The 22,703-nt window shown below is 35.0% G+C and overlaps 1 protein-coding gene across 22 annotated transcripts in view; it reads right to left on the reverse strand.

Moving 5' to 3' along the window:
* Window positions 1-690: 690 nt before the first annotated feature.
* Window positions 691-22,703, reverse strand: part of KDM6A (lysine demethylase 6A) — a 180,775-nt gene continuing 158,762 nt past the window's right edge. For 7 of the 22 annotated variants that reach the window (XM_061136666.1, XM_061136677.1, XM_061136675.1 and 4 more), the window contains 6 exons: window positions 22,472-22,586; window positions 19,457-19,644; window positions 18,523-18,664; window positions 5,087-5,213; window positions 2,665-2,835; window positions 691-1,566 (listed from right to left, as the gene is read on the reverse strand). In XM_061136666.1, coding sequence (XP_060992649.1) covers window positions 1,537-1,566; window positions 2,665-2,835; window positions 5,087-5,213; window positions 18,523-18,664; window positions 19,457-19,644; window positions 22,472-22,586 — 773 coding nt within the window. In that variant the 3' untranslated portion in view covers window positions 691-1,536. Of the gene's footprint in view, window positions 1,567-1,597; window positions 2,551-2,647; window positions 2,836-5,086; window positions 5,214-5,930; window positions 6,036-18,522; window positions 18,665-19,456; window positions 19,645-22,471; window positions 22,587-22,703 lie in introns of those variants that run through there. The other 15 variants (XM_061136679.1, XM_061136685.1, XM_061136680.1 and 12 more) reach the window with 6 other exon arrangements.

Genomic DNA, 22,703 nt, shown 5'->3' on the forward strand with positions numbered 1-22,703 from the left:
CAAATGCAAGGTACACTATAATATGAAATACTATTGTTAATTAGAAGTGATTCTGTAAGGCTAATATAGCTTAGTCTATTTTACTACTGTTACAGAATTGAAAGACTCCCTCCCCTGCCCATATCATGTCATGCAAGCAGGAAAGCATGAAATGTCAAAACTGCCTAACATTAAAAAATAAGTTTCTTAATTTATTTGCATTCTAAAATAGAGCCCCTCACCTGAATCTCTTTTCCATTAGAAAATACTAATAAATAATGTACAGGATTTGTCAAGCCCGTATAACATGCCCTTTAAAACTTTAAGTTCAATCACTATTTGTTTTCTACTATTATACTACATTTTGGCAGCATCTGTTTATTGGTCTGTCATTGCAGAATTGCAACTTAACAATAAACCAGTCTGACATTTTAGGTCTTGAAGATACATACCATATATATTTCTTTAAAAATAATCATACTTTTGTAAGCAATACTTTACAGTAGACACCTCAAAAATCTACCATAGATGGGAAACTTAAAATGAGAAAAATTTAAGTTCTAAATCTTTATACATATATATCCAGATTTCTATATATATTATATATACATACACAAGTATATATAAAATATATATAATCAGATTTGAAAAATGAACAAAAACTGGGCACTGTACATAAAGTCTTTTTGAAACTCAAACAATAGAAAACTCTTTAAACATTAAACAATTTTAATAAAAGTTTCTGTACAATGCTAAGCAGTTTTATTTACACATAGAAAATGTAATAGGAGTAGTGTTTGAAATTACAGAACTCCTTAAAATTTCAATGGCAGGTAAATCTGGAAAAAATAACAGCATTCCATTCACAAATATTTTCAAGCAATAAATACGTATTTATAAATAGTGTAAATTTACATCAGGATTAGAAACAAAAATCACAAATCTGAAGTTTATTCCTTAGTCTATGTGCAATCCATTATCTTTGTGACTTGGCTGTTAATTTTTTAAACATTTTATTTAGGAACCAGAAGTGTAATAACCGTCATGGTTTCAAAACAAGACAGAAAAACATAAAAGCAGTAAAAAAAGTTCCTTACCTAACTTTTCACATTAAAAAAAAGTTGACCAAATAAAGACTTAAAATTTCTAACTACCTTACAAAGAAATGACCAGCTAGGCTAGTATTTTTTTCCAAGGAAAATTCTGAAGAGGGGAAAAGACAGATGAAAACCAATTCGTCAGCCCAGAAATAGAGAAATATAAAAGAGGTTGTCTTCAAGTCAGTAGTCTGTATGATGTTGCCAGTTTTGTCAGATATATACAAAACATGGAAATTATTATTTTGTTTCTGAAGAACAGCTGATCAGCTTTGTGAGAGTCCTGGAGTAGGAGCAAAGCTCTCCCCTGTCCAGTTGGTTGACACTCCGCACTTGGAAGGTTGCATAGACACAGTTTTCAGCCAGCAGCCTTACGAGATAGCTACAAAAACCAGTGGTGCAGAACTGGGTTACTTCCTGAATAGCAGAAAAGGTCTCATTTAATGTCCATGGAACAATATCAAGATGAGGAGGATGGTAATGGAGGAGCCTGAAAATGAAAAGTAAAGTATGTTACTTTGGTATATAAATTGTTAATAGTGTTTCCTAGTAGGGGAAATAACAATTCTCAGCAAAGTTCAACTGCCTGCCACACTCTGTCCAGTATAACCTCCGTTACTGCCCCCCACCTGGCCAATTATCCTAAGAGTCTGAGACCATTACCCTACTTAGTGTACCCTACATTTTGGTACTTCACCAATTAGTCAAAAACTCTTAAAATGTTATTAGGTTGACCATTTTTTGAAATTGCTTAAAAATTAAAAGAAGGCTTGTAAAAAATAACAAATCAATCACAACTTCCTTGATGACTTGCTTCAGAACCTAATTCAACTAGATAGTAATTTTATTTAACAGGTAATTTTCTTCTTCTTCAAGCAATCTTGAAGACTATTCAAATAAAAATACCAGAAGCTAAACTTCAAAAATTCAGTTTCTGACCACATATATAAGAGAAAAACTACTGAAGGAATTCAACAATTCATAAATTATGTCTATTTCTTATTCATAAAACTATTGATGTGCTAGAGTAAAATGCTTTCCCCTAAGCATCTGCTGTTTAAAATTTAAAACTGTGTGCAATTTATAAAGGTACTTGAATTTCATAAGGTTATATAACGTACCAAGGAAGTTAAGCTCCATCAAATATTCTTGTAAAGTTACTACTTCTGGCAAGGACAAGGTTTTAAATAAATAAAATTAGCTCTAAAAGCAGAAGTTATTTAAAAGCATACATACTGACTCATTTTGTGGACACTAATAACCTATGTACACAAACATTTTCCTGAGATCAAATGACACAAAGGATGTGACAGTGTTCTAAAAGTACACAAAGATTTTAAAATGTAGTTACTGTGACATTATTTAGGGCTGGTCTCACTCAGGAATAAAAGTAAAAATAAAATATGTCAATTTCATAGAAATAAATACCTGGAAGTGGAGGAGGGGGCAATATGGGTATTTCCTCATGAAGTATCTAATGAGTCAAAGGAAAATTTAAATATTTCATTACCTCCTACTCATCAGGTAGAACAAATCCTGGTGCTTCCCTATCCAGCTAACTATGTACTCACATGTTGGTTTCACTTACTAATGTAAATTGGTCATAGACTTGCATCAGGTCCTCCATTTTGTACTGTTCTAGCACCACAAAATTTTCCAGGTTTCCACTTGTTTTTCTTGCACAATCTTGGCAATGCACTATGTAGGTCTTTCGAGAATTGCTCTCATTAGTGACAAAAAGCAGATTAAAAACCTCCACCTAGTTCATACAAGAGAAAAAGCATTCAATAGATACAGTAGTATTTATCTTATTGTACTACTTTACTATATAGAGTTCTACTTTACAAGGAGTTGTGGACAGTGATTACTGATTAAGAGTGGGTACTAAGACAAACATAGCACTGTTTAAGAATCTTTAATAGGCTGGGTTTATTTTGTATCAGACCCAAAGACATAGGTGGGACTGCATCTTTAGGGGAGTGACCCAGGGGAATGACACACTCATTAAAACCACTGGCAAAAAGCCTAATTCAAAAGTTTGATCAGTCTATTTGTTTTAAATTCAAAACATCAGTATACAATCAGATGAAAGTGATCCTTACTTTCCTTCTACTTCTCAATGATAGCACTGTGTATGGATACTTGTCTTTCCCAATAGACTGAGCTCCTCAAAGATGAAGACTATGTTTTACTCATCACTGAAACTCCAGAGCTTATCACAGAGCTTAGCGCTTAGCCAAACCTCAAAACAAACTTGATGGATTCAATCATCGCAAATAAAAATCAATGTCAAAATTACACAATTTCAAGGTTTGGAATGGATCATTAATATCCCTGGCTAATATATTCAATGAAAGAAAATTCTCATGACTTCATGTCTTCTTTGAAGTTATGTTAACTACAATCCCAGGATTAACCATGTTTTTCATTACTATCAATGAGCAATAACAAATAACATAAACCTCATAATCTGAGTTGGAAAATTTGTGAACATTCTTCAACTTGTCCCTCACTTCTGCCATTTAATGAGTTGTCTTGTGAATTTTACCTTGAAATATCTTTTTAATTCCTCTCCTTCAATATTCCCACTGCTAGGTTCTACTTTAGGCCTTAGGATGACAACCTTTAACACCATTGCAATAGCTTCTTATCGCCATCCTCTCCAATCACTTTTCTCTCTGAAATACTTACCCAACTTGGGTACTTGCTCAGAAACTTTTGATGGCTTCAATGATCTCAGAGTTAAGTATCAAACTTCTTAAACTCATTCAAAATGCTCTGCAAACTTCCTACCAACCAAACTCATAAATGGAATTTACATAGTCTGTGTTCTAGTCACACTGAACTATTTACCCTTTTCTGAAGAAATCATTCCATTTCCCATGCTGTTCCTACAGCTCATAAAAACATCCATTCTACTTTTATTTTTCTTTTATTGGAAAGGAAAATTTGCTTTATTTTTTTTTAATTTATTTTAATTGGAGGCTAATTACTTTACAATATTGTAGTGGTTTTTGCCATACATTAATCTTGATCATTTTTTAGTTACCTAAAATCATATTCATCCTTAGAGGATGGACTCAAATGTTAATACTTTGGTGAACTCATGCGAACACTAGAAGGGAAAACTCAGGTCATTTTCTCCCCTTAGTGTTTTCCTAACAGTCAGACCAACTTTGCATTCACCATAGTCTCATATACGTAGAACAGTTTATAATTTGTCTGCCCTAAGTAGGATGTAAGCTCCTTCAGAGCAGGTACATCTTTGTTTCTGCATCTCTTGCAAGCCTTGGCCACAGGAGAAGACTGACCAACGTACTGTGAATTGTACCAGGGAGAACTGAACAATGATCTGCCTGAAACTGTACTGAACTATATCCAGTTTACTGGCAACTGTCTACACCTGGAGTGTTCCCAGTTTAAAATTTCAAGATTTAACTTGACACTTATCATCTGTTAAACACAGCTGTCCCTCAGTATCTATGAGGATTGGTTCCAGGACCTTCCATGCGTACCAAAATCTAAGGATGCTCAAGTCCCTTACAAAAAATGGCATACTAACTGCATATAACCTATGCACATCCTCCTCTATATTTAAATCATCTCTAGATTACCTATAATACCTAAAACAAAATAGCTGTTGGTGTATGGCAAATTTAAGTCATGCTCTTTGGAACTTTTGGACTATCTTCCCAACCCCCAAATATTTTTGATCTGTGGTTGGGTGAATCCACAGATAGGAACCTGTGGATAGGGAGGGTCAAATGTTATCTACCAGATAAATGATTCTAGTAAATACTTTTAGAGTTAATTCAGTTAATTCACACTTAGTGAAATAGCATTTTACCAGAATAAAGTTTAATATAGTAGTTAAATAATAATATGGAACACAATGTCAATTTCAGTAAAATGCATTGCATAAAAAAGTACATTAAAAAAATAACTAAAGAGAAACCAAAATTGGAGAGGTAAGAGGTTTATAAAACAACTGAATAAGAACAATTATTTACCTCACAAATGCTACAGTAATGTGCTGGTTCTTCCTTTGTTCGCCCATGCCATATAATCTCTTTTCCTGCAGCAATGAGAGCTTCCCTCAATGTCTGACACTGCTTCAGAGTTCTCAGAAGACAATACCTAGAGTGTGGGGGAAAGTTATTTGTGACCAGCAACTGAATATTGAATATTTTCAGCATGAAGGAAGTAATGCCAAGAGATTCTAATATCTGTAACTTCATTTTTATTTCATCAATTTCTCAGATATCCTCCAATTTAAAAAATAAGACTAATGCTTAGCAGGTCTGACAATGACAGTTATTACATCATTTAAAGTTGAGAATAATTGGCATCTGAATATCAAAATATAACAACCTGACCCCTTGTTTAAATATAAGTTGCTAATTTGGGCTCTTATTTGGGCAAGTCAATTAACCTCTTTGGGAGTCAATGTCTCACCCTTGAAACAAGGGTCTGAATCCCAGATGTGAATTCTATGATTTTAAATAAAGTAGGAAAGCACATTATTTCTATCAATACTACCTAGACACTTATAAACAGCATCACTAATATGGTTGCTTCTGAAACTTTTGATATATAAGCAAAAAAATATTTATGGATAATAGTCACCATACAATACAAAAATGGTTTGTTTCACTGTAGTGTTGAAGAAGACACTAAATTCCCTGATTTTGACTTGAATACTGTGAAATCTTTCATTCATATTAACATAATTGAACTTTCCTTATAATTTACACGTTTTCTAAACTCATGCCAATGATACAGTAAATTCTCACAACTTTTGGTTTTCCTATAGTTTGCTATCATTACTTGGAGTTGTTTGCTAAGTTCTCTTACTCTCCTGTGAATCTTAGAGGCTCAGGTTCTTCATTTGAATAGAGAAACACTAGATGATCTGTATGGCACTTTTCAGCTCTAACAGTTGGAGACAATGAAAACACCCTAAAGAAAAGGAAATGGGTTTAGCAACTGAATGCTGTTTGAAAGTAAAGATCTTATCTGTTTTATGCATAGTCTACTCAGTGCTTAGGACGGTGCCAAACATGTAGTAGATGCTCAATAAATATATGACTATGGAACTACTAATATTTATATGATAAATTACAGCATTTTAAATTTCTCTTAATTTATATTTCCTTGCTATTTCATAAGTTACTAGGTTAAAATACTATAACTTATCAGAACCCACATAAGTTAAAAGCCAGTGTAAAAAATAGATGATTAAAGATAGTCTGATAACTTATTTAATAAACAAAAACTTAATAAACTTAAGCAAATTCCTTAAGTATCATATAGCAATTCTTGGGTGTTTAACTTATTTATAAACAAAATAATGCTTTAAGACTATGGTTGCAAGGGGGGTGTGTGTGTGTGTGTGTAGCTATACCAGGGGAGGAGCAAGTAAAAATCTAGAACATGGCAAAAACAGAGAGCATATAAACTCAGGCTTTGCTGCTAGTTCTTGAACAGTACCTGCTCCTCCGTCCTTCCCTCCCTGTGTCCCATACACTTCTCTCTGAAGACACTGATCTAACTGAATAAGTTTTTAAAGCAGGGCTTCACAATAAGGTCTTTTTCACAGGAAAATAACGCCCAAAACTCGGCAGATATCTTTGGAGACTTATAGACTCCACTAGGCTCCCACATGGGAAAATAAACAAAAATAATAAAAATGAATAAATAATTAAAAATAAGAACCAGACAGGAAGCATGGTATTAGATACTTGGCACATATTATACCATTTAAGGCTGGTGCAGGAGGCACTGTTATCTCCACTCTACAAATAAGGAAACTAGGGCACTAGGACCCAGAGAAGCTGATACTATAAAGCTATTTTTGAGTAGTTGGACTGTTGTTGTTTAGTTGCTCAGTTGTGTCTGACTCTTTGAGACCCTAAGACTATAGGCTGCCAGGCTCCTCTGTCCATGGGATTTCCCAGGCAAGAATACTGGAATGGGTTGCTATTTCTTTCTCCAGGGGATCTCCAGGGGGTCCCAGGGATCAAATTTGCATTTCCTACATTTGATGGGTGGATTCTTTATCACTGAGCCACCTGGGAAGCCCTATTGGGCTAGGGGTTTGTAAAAGCAAAAAAATCTCAAGTTTCCCCTCACTATCTTACACTGTACTATCATCTTTGTGGTCTCCTTTCACATCTTCTTACCCCCCCCCCCACCCCCAGCCTTCTCTTTTGAAGATGAGGTTCTCAATCAGCACAGTTCTCCCTCCACAAACACAGAGCCTTGGTTCTGTGGAGTCTTACACCACTCTTTACTCAGCAAATGAACTTTCAGTTCCAATGCTACTACTTTGGCAGGTAGATTGCAGTTTATAATTTATGCAGTTTATAATTTATAATAGTTTCATTTAGAAAAAAGGTAATATACTACTCTTCTGCAAACAATAAAGGGTTAGAGCTAAGGCTGCTAAGAATAAATCCTAAGCCAACAGTATTTTGCTTCTGAAATCACAGTTCCAGAATTTTTATTTTGTGAGATACAGGACTCTAAGAAAACCAACAGCTCTATTAATCTGATTTGACAATGAATAACCAAATTGCGGTTTCCCCTTTGCCCTTATGTTTTTTCCTTAACAGTAAAATTTTTTGTTCCTTCCCATTTTCAAAAGGTAGTGGTTGGAATAGAAGAAGAATTGAGGGAGACAGAGGCTCTTCTGGAGTCCACAGCAATGAGCAGGTCCTCAAGAAGGAATCTGATTTAACTGAAGGGCAGGGGAAAATAAATAGAAAATAAAGAGATTTAAGGAAAAGATCCTAGGAAAGATACACATATAATAGTCAAAATTTGACTTAACAGTAATCTGTTCTGCTTTGAATAATCCCAGACTGATTTTATATGAAGACAATGTTTGAGTGTATTGAGGAGCTAAAAAGTAAAAGTCAAATAAAATAAGGGTTGCAGTTTCCTCATTTTAGTTTTGTGGAATTTTAATAAGTTTATTGCATAGCAATTAAGAATTCAGTTTGTTGAACCTATCTATGAAACAGCAAGAGATTCATAGACATGGTGAACAGATTTGTGACTGCTAAAGGGGGAGGGGGAGGGGAATTGGGGAGGGATGGACTAGGAAATTGGAATTAGTAGATGTAAACTATTACATATAGAATGGATAAATGACAAGGTCCTACGTATAGCACAGGTAACTCTATTCAATATCTTGAGATAAATCATAATGGAAAAAGACTGTAAGAAAGAAAGTATACATGTGTGTAACTGGGACTTCCCTGGAGGTTCAGTGGTTAAGACTCCATGCTTCCAATGCAGGTGGCACAGGTCTGATCCCTGGTTGGGGAACTAAGATCTCACATGCTGAAAGGTATGGCTAACTACATATATATAACTAAATCACTTTGCTATATGGCAGAAATTAACACAACACTGCAAATCAACTATATTTCAATAAAAAAAATTCAATCTGTCAAAAAGCAAAATAATAAATTACTAGCAAAAAGTTTAAGAAGATAGAAGATGCTGTTTCAAATGCATCTCAGGGACAGGGTCAGAAATTTCAGCATTTCAGGAGCTAGAGAAGTTGGGAATCAAACTTCCCTTTAACTTTGCAAGATCAGTCAGGATCAATCTGGTTTTAGGACTAATGTTTTCAGTTGTTTGGATAAAAGACTACACAAAAAGCAAGGGCTATTAAAGGGAGATTTGGTTTGGAAGAAAATCACAAGAGGCTGACTGAGGGCTGGATGTATTTGAGGTTATAAAGAACATAATCCAACCAAAAACCCATTTGGCAAAAATGAAACCTAAAGTGGGATGGAATTTTAGAAAATTGCTTACCATAGGCAATAGAAATGAAAATATACTTGAAATATTACAATAAAAAAAACTGAAGACAATGAGGACAAATGATTATACACAGTATAATCATAAATCAATACATTAGGCAAAAGACAGACTTAGTATGTCATGGATGCTAAAAGGAGAGGGAGGTAGAACTCACAAAAGTTTTCATAAAGAAGTTGCCAATTAAAAAAAATCAGTAAGAAGTTGCCAATTTAGATGACATAGGAAAGAGAAGTGGGAGGAAGGCACCTTCCAGGCAAAAGGAATTCCATGAGCAAAGGTAGTGTGGGGATTATTTAGGGACTAAACAATGGTTCTTATGACTTTAATCTTGGGATGAGGTTTCTGGACTAGGAGAATAAAGGAGTGAAGCCAGAGTGATATTAGATTATGCTAAAGTTAAGAAAACACTAGGATTACTACTCTTGAAACTTTGGGGGTAACCTAAGGTTTTCAAAGTAAGTTCCCAAATATTGCTGTGGAGGTAAGAAGCAGCATGGTTTAACTTGATATGGCACTTCTAAAGTCTTTATGGTAACAATCTCTGCCACTAAGCAGCAGATGATATATAACTTTTAAAAGTATATAACTTTTAAAAGTATACCAAGTACCACCTTGCCTTGCCCAATCTGTCTTACTGAAAGAGCCATGTAGGTAAGCCCTCAAAACTTGCCACGTGTCACTCCAGAGATAGATTCACCTAGACAGTAGTGAGTGTCTGAATGTCAGTAAGTCATCTAACAGCTTCATTCAAACCAACCACATGGCTGAAAATCAAGGTCTCAGTCAATGAAGAAATGAGTATCTTAAGAATTTTAAACTCTCAGAAAAAACAAGCATGAAAGCAAATATGTGTTACCATGAGAATGGAGAGCTTTTGGATTTTTTAGATTTTGTTTGCTCAATGTTATCACAAAACACTGTATGGTTAAACATAACCCAAGGACAACAGCACTAGAATCTATGCTATGTGGCAATACCACTTACTCAGTTATTAGGCCAATAAGCTATGACTGTAGAGTTGTAGAACACTTAATATATCTACTGAAACATGGGAATCAAAGGAAAAAGGTAACAGTTTGCTTTAATTTATACTAAAAAACTCAGTGCTAGTGATAAAGTATATATTATGTAGATAACAGGGTAGATAGGATAATAATCTATGTTTGTGAAAAAAAAAAAGGGCAACAAAAATATTATTAGTTCTAAAAGAGATCAAATCTAGACTAGGGTGTCCCTAACTTGTCTGAATCATGGGATTCATCTAGATCACTGTGAAAGATATTCCCAGGGTTCTTCACACAGAGCTTTGAATTTATTTATTAGGAACAGAGTCTAGAAATCAATTTTAATAAGGGTCTCAAGTGATTCTTATGATTAGACAAGTAAGAACCAGTTGAACCTCTTATTTCATTAGAAATGACGTCTAAAATCTGTAACAATATTTTTCAGCAAATCACCATGTTTTTATGATCAGAGCCATGAGAGATCACAGACAAAAAGCCACAGAAAAGCTCCTATGAAAGAGCACAGATTCTGGAGCTAGACTCCCTGGGTTCATACCCCAGCTCTACACACAAGTCTCAGTTTCCTCCAATGTAAAGAGGGCACATCTAACTATATACTACTATGAGTACATATGTTATATACATGCTTAGATTAGTGCCTAGAAGTCAGTGATCAATATTTGAACTTAAGTGAAAATTTTCAATTGTGTTAAAATAATTATTTAATGACTATTTTTTTAATTTGAAAAAAGTGTGTGATGAATGCCAACTGAAAGTGTAATAGTTATACCTAAAAGAACATAAAACAGATCATTTAAAGGGTGCTTGTCTAGATATATTTTATATATCCTAATATATATGTCCCTAATATATTTTAGAGGAATACCTAGACAGCATATTAAAAAGCAGAGACATTACTTTGCCAACAAAGGTCCGTCTAGTCAAGGCTATAGTTTTTCCAGTGGTCATGTATGGATGAGAGAGTTGGACTGTAAAGAAAGCTGAGCGCCGAAAAATTGATGCTTTTGAACTGTGGTGTTGGAGAAGACTCTTGAGAGTCCCTTGGACTGCAAGGAGATCCAACCAGTCCATCCTAAAGGAAATCAGTACTGAATATTCATTGGAAGGACTGATGTTGAAGTTGAAGTTCCAATACTTTGGCCACCTGACGTGAAGATCTGGCTCATTTCAAAAGACCCTGATGCTAGGAAAGATTGAAGGCAGGAGGAGAAGGGGACGACAGAGGATGAGATGGCTGGATGGCATCGCCGACTCAATGGACATGAGTTTGAGTAAACTCCGGGAGTTGGTGATGGACAGGGAGGCCTGGCGTGCTGCGATTCATGGGGTCGCAAAGAGTCGGACACGACTGAGTGACTGAACTGAACGGAAGATATATTAACATGAAAAGATAGTCATAGTTCACTGAACTGAAGGAAGAGTTCAGTAGCTTTGCATTTATTGTCTTCCTTAATGCATTTCTTTGTGTGGGCACTGGTCTACTTTAAGGATAGCTAATGGTTCAGAAAACTCAACAGCTAACACCTTAGCAGGGATTACCTATCAGCCAGCTAAGAAGATACACAGCCAGCTAAAAGATACAAATGTGTATCTCAGACTCCTTTTCTAAATAATAGAACCATATATCTATCTGGTGGTTATATTAAAAAGATTCCCATTCAAGAGGGAGGTGGGAGGGGGGATCGGGATGGGGAATACATGTAACTCCATGGCTGATTCATGTCAATGTATGACAAAACCCACTGCAATGTTGTGAAGTAATCAGCCTCCAACTAATAAAAATAATTGGAAAAAAAAAAAAAAGATTCCCATTCAAACATCATAAAAGGAATTAGAGTTCTACCTGCCTAGAGGCAGCCAAGCTGGTAATCATCACTTTCCATATCTAACCCAGTTATTCTTTTCTTCCTTTACTCCCAGTTTCATCAACAAGAATAAATATCTCACTGCATGGCCCAAGTCAAAACCCCAGAAATCCTGATTCCCCTCTTACCTCCACCACTCAATTAATCAATACATCTATTTTTATCTTCTTTCCTTTGTCTTCCTTCTTATCTGAAATATAACAAATACCTTCTAATATGCCTCTAAATCTTCCGCCCTCCACTGAGTACTTATCTTGCTGGCAAGTGATCTAACATGCAAATTTGATTATTAAAAAGATTAAAAATTATAAAGGCTTCTCATTAGCAGCTGCTGTCTATGTTAAGTCTACTTGAAATGTTTAGCAACAAAATTTTAAATCTATACTCTTTAGCTGATATAAATGATCCAGTAGGGCTTAATCCTGAGAGACATTTTAAAGTTTAGTCTAAAGAAAAAGAAACTAAGCTTGTTTGCAGTATATGGGGTATGTGGAAAAAAGTTTATGTTCATTAAAACAGTGGAAGGAAACCAAAAGAGATGTTAATGTACTAAGCTTCCACGAAAATGTTCCTAAGGAGTTAGGCTCTGAACTTTTCAAGTCAAGTTCATTGCAGTATGAAATGAAAGAAGTAATCAAGATAATGAGTATTCCTCTGACTCATGCCAATGTAGGAGACATCTGGAAGAATGTGAAGGAGAGTATGAAGATGACTGTATTTTAGAAACACAGCTAGGATGTAGAAATTTTGAGATTTACTAAATGACTTACTTAGATAAATGACTTTATGAAATTACAAGGCTCCAAAAGATTCAACTTGAATTTAAAAGTACAAAGAAAAAAACAAGAATGATATTGACTTTTAAAAATAACTATAGGTAATTCATGCTCAAAATGATAACAAAGGATTAGTAGGTGACAACAGGAGAGAACATCATGTCCCATTATTAATCACTTGATGCAAATACAGTTCATAATTTTTCATAATCCCAAATTTTTCATAAACTTTGCATGAACTCACTGGTGTTGAAACTTGACCTGGGGCTTTTTAGAGTTTTTACTTAGCTCATCAGAGTGACTATTTATGTTTTACTGTAGAAATATTAATGTATTTGATTCCAGGATACTGCTATAAACTGGTGGGAAGGTAAAATAAACACACTAAGGATTTCAGAATATTAAAACGTATTTGGTCTAAGGGGTCTGGGATAAAGGACTATGGAGCTGTAGTACTACTTTAGTCTTTTCTAAAATGTTCCCCTCTCTAAGAAGTGCCTTCCTCTGTGCTCTCCCATGGTTTTTGTTTTAAAACAGTTATCTCCATCATTAAACCAAAGATCATGTATTTTTAATATTTTGACTATTCCCATTTATTTTAAGCAGTCTGAGAAGTGATCAGATCCTTCTATCACCTAGCACAATACCCGAGTTCCAACTCAGTTTATAGATTAAACAAATAAAAGAATGAAAAGAACTGAGTAGAGTTGAATGAGTGTATATGAAGGCATAGGTAAATTTTGCTTAGATTCTTTATGGTTGGGCAGACTTACTATTTAACCATGAAAACCTAAAAATCACACATTTTAAGTTCACACTATTTAAGAATTAAAAGCAGTAATGCAGGGAGAAAGCTAAGAAAGAACATCTTTGCAAATCTTCTCCATTCACTTCTTACATCTAGCAGATATTTTTTCTTTGAAAACAGCCTACAATTCATATCATCAAATGTACAATGAATCAATACTTTACTGAAAGATAATTCAAAGGAGGAGAAAGGTGGGTGTAAAAATTGCAGTTCACAGTGAAGATGGCTTAAGATACCAAGTGGTAAAAGTAAGTAGAAAATTCAAGCACACATCTAAATAAAGTGGAGAAATGGCTGACAAGAGAAGTGCGGGTCAGATATAAGGTACAAATGGGGATTTGAAAGAAAGTTTGTATCTGCGCCTTTGTATGTTTAGAATAGTTTGTTGTTGCTGGTGGTCTCAGCAAGAGAAGTGACAGGAGCATACTGAGGTAGAAAGTCAAAATATGTGGATGGTGGAGTGAACAGGAAGGAGATGAAGAAAATGACTCAAAGTAGAGGGAAGGAACTATAAGGGAGGACCATTTCTTAAAAATTGGTATAGCTCACGAGCCAGCGCAAGTACTGCTTTGTTTGCTGGCAGTGTACTAGATTTGAGGAGCAAAGCAATGATGTGGATACAGTTTTACAGTGAAACTGAGCTTGTGGGAAAAGACTCCCTCTCTATTTTTGTAACAATACATTCTCTGTGTTCTCTTCCAACCTTTACCTAGTTCTCCTATTTGCTTTTCTTAAATAGAAGTATTTCCCCAAGTTCTGTCCCTAACTCCACCCATCCCCTTCCTCTCAAGGCCATCTCAAACCACTAGCTAGAAGACCCCCTAGTCAGTCAGCTCTGACTTTGCTCTCTGGAATCCTGCTTCTGAAAAACTACAGCTTCTGATAGACCAGCTTCTATACAACTACTTCACTGGCTCTTCAAACCTGTTACTGTTTCAAAATGAAGCTCCATGTCACAGATACATGCAAGTAGCTTTTACATAAGACAGATATGGGCTTAAATCTTGGCTCTAATCAAACGGGTGACCATGGGATGTGGAGAGGCACACCTGAAATACAGCCTGGGAACCATTTTGCTCAGTGCCTGGCTAAGGATCAAGCTCAGTTTACTAACTAACATTATTACTAAACCATTTAGAACCCAGAATTGTATCTTATCATCCAGAAGCTACATTCCATTTAACTACCAGAAACATCTTTATGAGACTCAAATTAGATTTTATTAGTTAAAAACTTACTCAAAGCTCTCTAACAGAAAAAACTTAAGTCTGGCACACAATATGTGATTTGCCACTAAGTACTTTCTACTACTCATCACACACATTGTGCTCAAGCCAGAATGTATGATCAGGTGTTTTCAGCACACACACACACACACACACACACACACAGACACACACACACACACACACACACACACACACACACAGTGGAGCTGTATCATACAATATATACATTTCAGAGAATTCCTTGGTGGTCCAGTGGTTAGGACTCCAAGCTCCCACTACAATATATATATATTTCAACGTGTGCAAATACACAGTAGGGAAATCAGGAGGGAGGGCAAAGGAGGTAGGTGTTAGGGAGAAAATGAGAGCAGGAGGAAGTGAAGAAGTCTAAAGTTGAGTATGAATTTACCACCTCTAGGCAGCTGGACTTCCTCTAAGCTTCTCACAATGTAAGCAGCTTATCATGCTGAGTAAGATTTCAGAGTTAGTATAACAGGGCCGCTCCATGAAAGTCAAATATTTTGCCTGGTGCTCTACTGAAGAAAAGGGATTTATTCCTTCATTTGAGGAAAATATGACTGTGTTGGACCAAACAAGACATGGTACTATTTTATGGATGAAGTGAAGAACCTTTCTAATGGTTCAAGAGTTTGGTCTTAAATTGGCTTTAGATGCTATACTTCTATCTTCTCCCTGCCTCCACATCTTCACCCTTCACACAAAATATCTGCCTCCCAGAATACACAGACTGCTCTGACTCTGTGGGGCTGGAAAGTACTGAGTGGATCTGTTGTGTTTCTTTCAGTCTGTTTATTTTATGCATTAACTTTTACTTCAAGACAGGAACTATCCCATGTGTGTGTGTATGTATGTATGTGTATATATATATGTATGTATGTGTGTGTATACACACACACACACACACACACACACACATATATATATATATAAAACACTCTCAGTGCCTAACCCAGAGCCTTGAATATAGTCAGCAAATACTCATTAAATAAAAAGAAAGTACAAATAAAAGGAGCAATGGTGGCTGGCAAAATCCTAAATGTATTTAGGGAATTGGGATCAAATGATAGGTAGATTAGACCAAAAGGCAGAGGAGTCAAGAGATCAAACTGTCAACATCCTTTGGATCAATAGAAAAAGCAAGAGAATTTCAAAAAGACATCAACTTCTGCTTCACTGACTACACTAAAGCCTTTAACTGTGTGGGTCACAACAAACTGTGGAAAATTCTTAAAGAGATGGGAATATCAGATCACCTTACCTGCCTTGTGAGAAATCTATATGCAAGTCAAGAACCAATGGTTCGAACAGACACAGAACAGACACAGAACAACAGATTGGTTCCAAATGGGGGAAGGAGTACATCAAAACTGTATATTGTCACCCTGCTTATTTAACTTATATGCATAATACATCATGCAAAATGATGGAGTGGATGAAGCACAAGCTGGAATCAAGGTTGCCAGAAGAAGTATCAATAACCTCAGATATGCAGATGACACCACCCTTTTGGCAGAAAGTGAAGAACTAAAGAGCCCCTTGATCAAAGTGAAAGAGAGTGAAAAGGCTGGCTTAACTCAACGTTCAGAAAATTAAGATCATGGCATCTGATCCCATCTCTTCATAGCAAATAGATGGGGAAACAGTGGAAACAGTGACAGACTTTAGTTTTTTGGGCTCTAAAATCACTGCAGATGGTGACTGCAGCCACAAAATTAAAAGACGCTTACTCCTTGGAAGGAAAGCAATGACCAACCTAGACAGCATATTAAAAAGCAGAGACATTACTTTGCCAACAGAGGTCCGTCTAGTCAAAGCTAAGGCTTTTTCAGTAGTCATGTATGGATGTGAGAGTTGGACTCTAAAGAAACCTGAGTGCCAAAGAACTGATGCTTTTGAACTGTGGTGTTGGAGAAGACTCTTGAGAGTCCCTAGGACTGCAAGGAGATCCAACCAGTCAATCCTAAAGGAAATCAGTCCTGAATATCCATTGGAAGGACTGATGCTGAATGAAGGTAAAACTCCAATACTTTGGCCACCTGATTTGAAGAACTGACTCATTTGAAGAGACTCTGATGCTGGGAAAGACTGAAGGCGGGAGGAGAAGGGGACGAGAGAGGATGAGATGGCTGCATGGCATCACTGACTCAATGGACATGAGTTTGAATAAACTCTAGGAACTGGTGATGAACAGGGAGGCCTGGTGTGCTGCAGTGCATGGTGTCACAAAGAGTTGGACACGACTGAGTGACTGAACTGAACTGAACTCAAAATATAATGAGTCACTTCCAGTCTTTAGAGCTGTTACATATAAATGGTTTCCATACTGTACCATCCCTTTACCTTTAGGTGATCTGAGTTAGCCTCTAGTTTATGCCCATTTTCAACTTACTATTATCTTGGGTGACTTTACATAATTTTTTCTCCAGAAAGTAACCTCAAACTTACTCTTCAGCAAAAAAGACCAATCTGAGACATAATAGGATAATTCCACTACCAATCACATTTATAGAGTATGGCACCTAAGATCAAGCATTTTAAAGGATTTGTACTTTACTTGCTATGGCTTATTTTTTGTTACCTTTTGTCTCCCCCTATCACTTCTGTCTAGGACTAGATAAACTAGTGTAAATGATAAAGGAATAAAATAATACAGCTACACAATTTTTGTTTGAATAATATTTTAGATTTGGGTTTGAAATCCCTTTAAGAAGCTAGGGTTCTTTTCAAAAGACAGTATTTTGAAAACAACACATGCTGGCCAAATTAATACAGCTGTAGGAGAAATACTTTAAGGTAAGTATTATTTTAACAAAGATGAAGACAAACTAATTTTATTAGTGAGTATAAAGCGGTGCATTTCAAAACGAGTTTTTGAGATCAATTCTTTAAAGATACTGGTCAAACAAATACGTCTGGGAAATACATTATAATCCTTTTCCCCCACTCAAAAAATATACCAACCCTTATAGTCTCTAAAACATTTTACCAAAAATTAAAAAAATAAAGGACCTGTTGAACTTTATGTGAAGTGAAAGCATCTCAGTCGTGTCTGACTCTTTGCGACCCCATGGACCCATGGAATTCTTTAGCCCAGAATACTGGAGTGGGTAGCTTTTCCCTTCTCCAGAGGATCTCTCCAATCCAAGAATCAAACGAACCCAGGTCTCCTGCATTGCAGGCGGATAATTTACCAGCTGAGCCTCAAGGGAAGCCCACTGAATATATAATCCATCATTCCCATATTTCTTTGACCAGAGTTCCCCACCTTTTGGGGTAAGAAGTAGTAGTGGTAGAAAACACTCTGGGGAAACACTGCTATATAGCTCTGTTTGAAAATATTACTCCTAAAAAAACTTATAAAGTAGCTAGGATAGAAACTGTGATAATAAATGAGACGCTTACTGGGATATATGTATTCCATGTAACTTGTATTAAGTGTTTAAAACAGATAAGAAAAGTGACAATTATAAGATGGATTACTTAATTAAAATTTTAAAAAATTAACATTTAAGCCAAATGCCTATATTAAATGCTAATTTTCTGTACCAGAAAATATTCTCTGATGCCATTCCCTCCCTCTGATACTAAGTGCAATCTTTCAATATTAAAACTAAAGTTGCTCCTAGGTATTGAGTGGTTGAGCACAGGTTTGTGAATCTACTGGTTTAGAATTATTTGTGCCTTTGTTCCTCTTTGTACCACAGTATACAGACTATTTTGAAGGGAAAAATACTTTTAACATGTGGATTCGCTTATATTATGTTTTGTTAAACATCTGGACCATTTTGTTTTGATGTCAACATAATTCTATTGGGCGGGACAAAGTACTGAATAGTTAACACTCCCCAAAAAGAGAGGGACTACAGCAGTTTTAGAAAGCACTTACTTAATCATTTCAAAAAGCTTTGGATCTGAGACCTTGATATTTCGTGCCATATTCCAGGACAGATGAACCATAGGTACTATTGACTTCACACTTTGCAATTTGTTCCATTCGTACCGTTCCACTGCCAATTTATACTGGCAGGCTAGGGAAAAAAAAACAGTTATAAAGCAACCCAAAGTACCAAAGATATGAAGATAACCACTATCACTTTCTTAGGTGATACCATCAACACCAATTCTAAAAATCTCAAAATATTACAAAAATATTTTTAAGGTTAAAAAAAAATAATTGTGATAATAATAGCAGTGATCATGTAAAGAGTGCTTACTCTAACTTTGTGCTACACACTGTGCTAAAGTATTTCACGATATTATACCATTTAATCTTTGCTGTTATCTTATTAATTTTATCACTTCCATTATACAGATGAAGAAATTGAGGCCCAGAGAGGTTCTGTAACTTGCCCAAAGTTGCAAAAGCCAGGTTCTGGTCCTAATCCAGGTCTTCTGGCTTGGGAGGCCATAATCTTAATACTGCCTAAAGGCAGGCATAATTCAAACAGATTTTAACATAATAGGGCTAAATATTTATGACATATCAGATAATGAAAGATTTCAAAGAATGCATAACCACTGTACTTTGCTCTCTCCCATAAAGGGTTTCCTTTATGAAACAAAATCAAGCACTCTAAAAAATTATTGAAAGTATCTCTTTCTTGCATACAAGACATAAATTTATCATTTGGTGAGATCTACAGTCTTGGATTTCTATTTGTTAACTTACTATCTTGTACTACAAGTTAAATTTTTACTCAAGAAGACATTCTTCCTCTGATTTCTAGCGAGCTACATTCCAAGAAAAAAAGAATAAACTCATCAGATACAATCCTTTATAAACTAAAGTGTTTTTCTTAAAGTCATAGTCTTTAAAATACCTGTAAGTGGACCAACATTCCAAGCAATGTTGTTGCACCAGCCAATAGCCTGAACCCAATGCACAGTGCCTGCATTTATCCAGACCAAATCTCCAGGTCGCTGAATAAACCTATACACCGGAACATTTGCTTCATAAAGATCTTCAAGGTTGGGCCACCAAGAACCCATTAGGAAATTCAAATTATTTCTGAAATAAGAAAAAATATTACAAATGGATCAAGTACTTTAATAAGCTCCTTACGTGACTCAAAGACAATGTCAGAAGTTTTAAAAAATATGGCTAGTCATTGCACTGAAACTTACAGCTTATGCAATGAGAAACTGTAGTATATAAAATGAGTGAAATTAATTACAGTTAAGTAGTGGATGACTTATCTAAATATCAGTATTACTACCTTCAGTTGATTTTTCAAAGATCCAAATAAAATCAAAAGTTATTTTAAGTAACACTTACATACATTAACCTTTACTTTCATTTCACTAAAGTCTATTTTGATTAAACTCTTTTCCTTGGTGCACCTAGAAATCTCTAAAAGGTAAATGGAAGGTGGGGTTGGCATCAAGCTATTTAAATCCATAAACAGGAACTCTATGGCAGATACAAGTTCATTTTCTGAGGAAAAGTAGAAGAGAAAGCAGAAATGTTCTCTATTGCTGTTTTGAATCCTAAGCAGGAAAGGAGGATAGCATATCAGTCTCTGTAGTTTTGATGACTGATTGACTAAAACCATGCAATTAAAAAATGAACACTCATACACATGTACAAATATTGATAACAATCACCACCACCACCACTATACTTTAGAGACAACACGTTACTAAGCCTTTCCTTTAAAATCTGGCTTTTAATTCTATTTCATCATGATACGAAATATTTTTATAACTACAGTTTAGAAAAACTTGTCTGTAAAGCGGAATATGGTTATAAACAAATCCTAGCCCTACTTATCCCATGTGCTCTTGTTTTAAAATTAGAGAAAACTTTCTATCCAAAAGCAAGCAAGCAATCAATACCATCTAATAATCAATAGCTAGGGTAAAAAACTCAAGCTAATAACACTTCCGCTGCGCAACTCTGCTTATAACTACAGTTTAGAAAAACTTGTCTGTAAAGCGGAATATGGTTATAAACAAATCCTAGCCCTACTTATCCCATGTGCTCTTGTTTTAAAATTAGAGAAAACTTTCTATCCAAAAGCAAGCAAGCAATCAATACCATCTAATAATCAATAGCTAGGGTAAAAAACTCAAGCTAATAACAATGACAAAAAATCAAGTATCTTCTCTATCATATAGTCAAGTGACTGGCTATTTCATGACAAATATAAAGTCATAAACTATACAGATATGGTCAAATCAGTTAATATCACAAGCAAAAATCCTTCTATGAAACAAAATTACACTGAAATGCAGAGGTAGCAACTGGTATTTCTGAAACTTAGTCAAATTTACCTAACTCTTCAGACTTTTTTATTATCCCCATGTTCAAGCTTTTAGACATCATCTGCCTATTCCAATTACCTATTCCCACGTCACCTCTCCATTCAGATAGAAAAAAACACTACATGCTAAAAATAGTCAATCCTACTCAGAAATTATGAAAAAGGATCACTGTACTGTAGCTACAACAATATACTAAATAGTATCTCAAAGTTTAAGAAATAAAAATATTTCTGAAGCACCATAGAGATTTTCTGTATGATACAGTTCTTTCTCTGCTACCACCAGACTGCTGGTCCAGTAAAGATTAAAATGGATCAGGTTATTTCATAACAGCATTTGACTCTTTAGAATTCCACATCTTGAGCTTTCTTAGAAAATAAAACGTGACTAACTTCTGCTTGTATATAAAGAAAGTCTGTCTTATTATGGTTGTTTTTGCAACTATATTTCTATAGTATGTATATGTATATATATATACTATATATAGTAAAAATGTAAACTATATTTAAATTTCATACTGAATCAAGATATTTACAGCAAGGATCTTTTAACCCAAAATTTGCAAACTGTAAGTCAGTATGTATAATAGGTGCATAATTAATTTTCAAAGTCTCTCATATATAAATGTTTTAGGTGGTTTTCCCCCTCTTTATCCTACTGGGCTGGAGAGGAAATAACACCAAATGTATGTATAATTTATATTTTTAGCTATAATAATTTTCCAATTTAATTACAAATGGAAAAAAATCAGGATCTTAAGTAACAGAGTAATTCTTTAAACAAAATAAGACAAATAATTAAATTTAAATTAATGAAAACAATTCCCAAGTACCCTTTAATGGAAGATAATTAAACAAAGAGTTCCTAGGAACTTAGGAAAGGAACATTTCCATTATGTGAATTCTTTCAATTCTAGGTGACAAAATCTGAAGCTATTGTTTAAATCTTACAAAATTGCGTTATAAGAAAAGTTGCCAATGTAGTTTTAAAAAGAACTTGTATCATTGATGATACAGCAAAGAGTAATACATTCAAGTTTAAGTTATTAACAACCTCTAAGGGTGCTCAATTATAGAATTCCTTCCATTTCTAAAACCATTTATCTAAGAACAATGTTTCTTTCACATAAACAAGTATTTATACATCAACTGCCTAATTAACCCAGTAAACAATACAACTTTCTACCCATTAAATTCAAGACTATCACTACTGCATGAAGTGGTTTTAAGGTATCTTTCTTTTTTTTTCATTTATTTTTAATAGTTGGAGGTTAATTACTTTACAATACTGTAGTGGTTTTTGCCATACATTGACATGAATCAGCCATGGATTTACATGTGTTCCCCATCCTGAACCCCCCTCCCACCTCCCTCCCCATCCCATCCCTCTTAAAATACTCCCAATAACACAAAATAATAGGTTTATAATCAAATCATTTTATAAATGAATTTCCTGCTGAACGGTAAGTGAAAATTGCTTACATGCATTAGGATATCCAGCTTAGTAAGTTGCCCTTTACAATAACTGTTTTCAAATAATTATGTTTAATAAAATTCAGTTTGGAAACCTACTTTTCACAGAAGTCATTCAGAACACCCCAGTAACCTTCCGGAACAACAAACCATTCACAGTCACCTGGACCAATATTAATGTTAACTGAACAGAAATTGTTATTTTCTTGATGACCTGAAATGTGAAAAGAAAAAAAAATAATCAGCATACAATAAATTCTATAGAAAAACGTGTCTTTAGAAATGAAACCTTAGAAATGTTCAACAGAAAATGCTCCTGTGTTATTCAATT

The sequence above is a fragment of the Dama dama genome, chromosome X (assembly GCF_033118175.1).
Source record: "Dama dama isolate Ldn47 chromosome X, ASM3311817v1, whole genome shotgun sequence".
In the NCBI taxonomy this organism is placed as follows: Eukaryota; Metazoa; Chordata; class Mammalia; order Artiodactyla; family Cervidae; genus Dama; species Dama dama.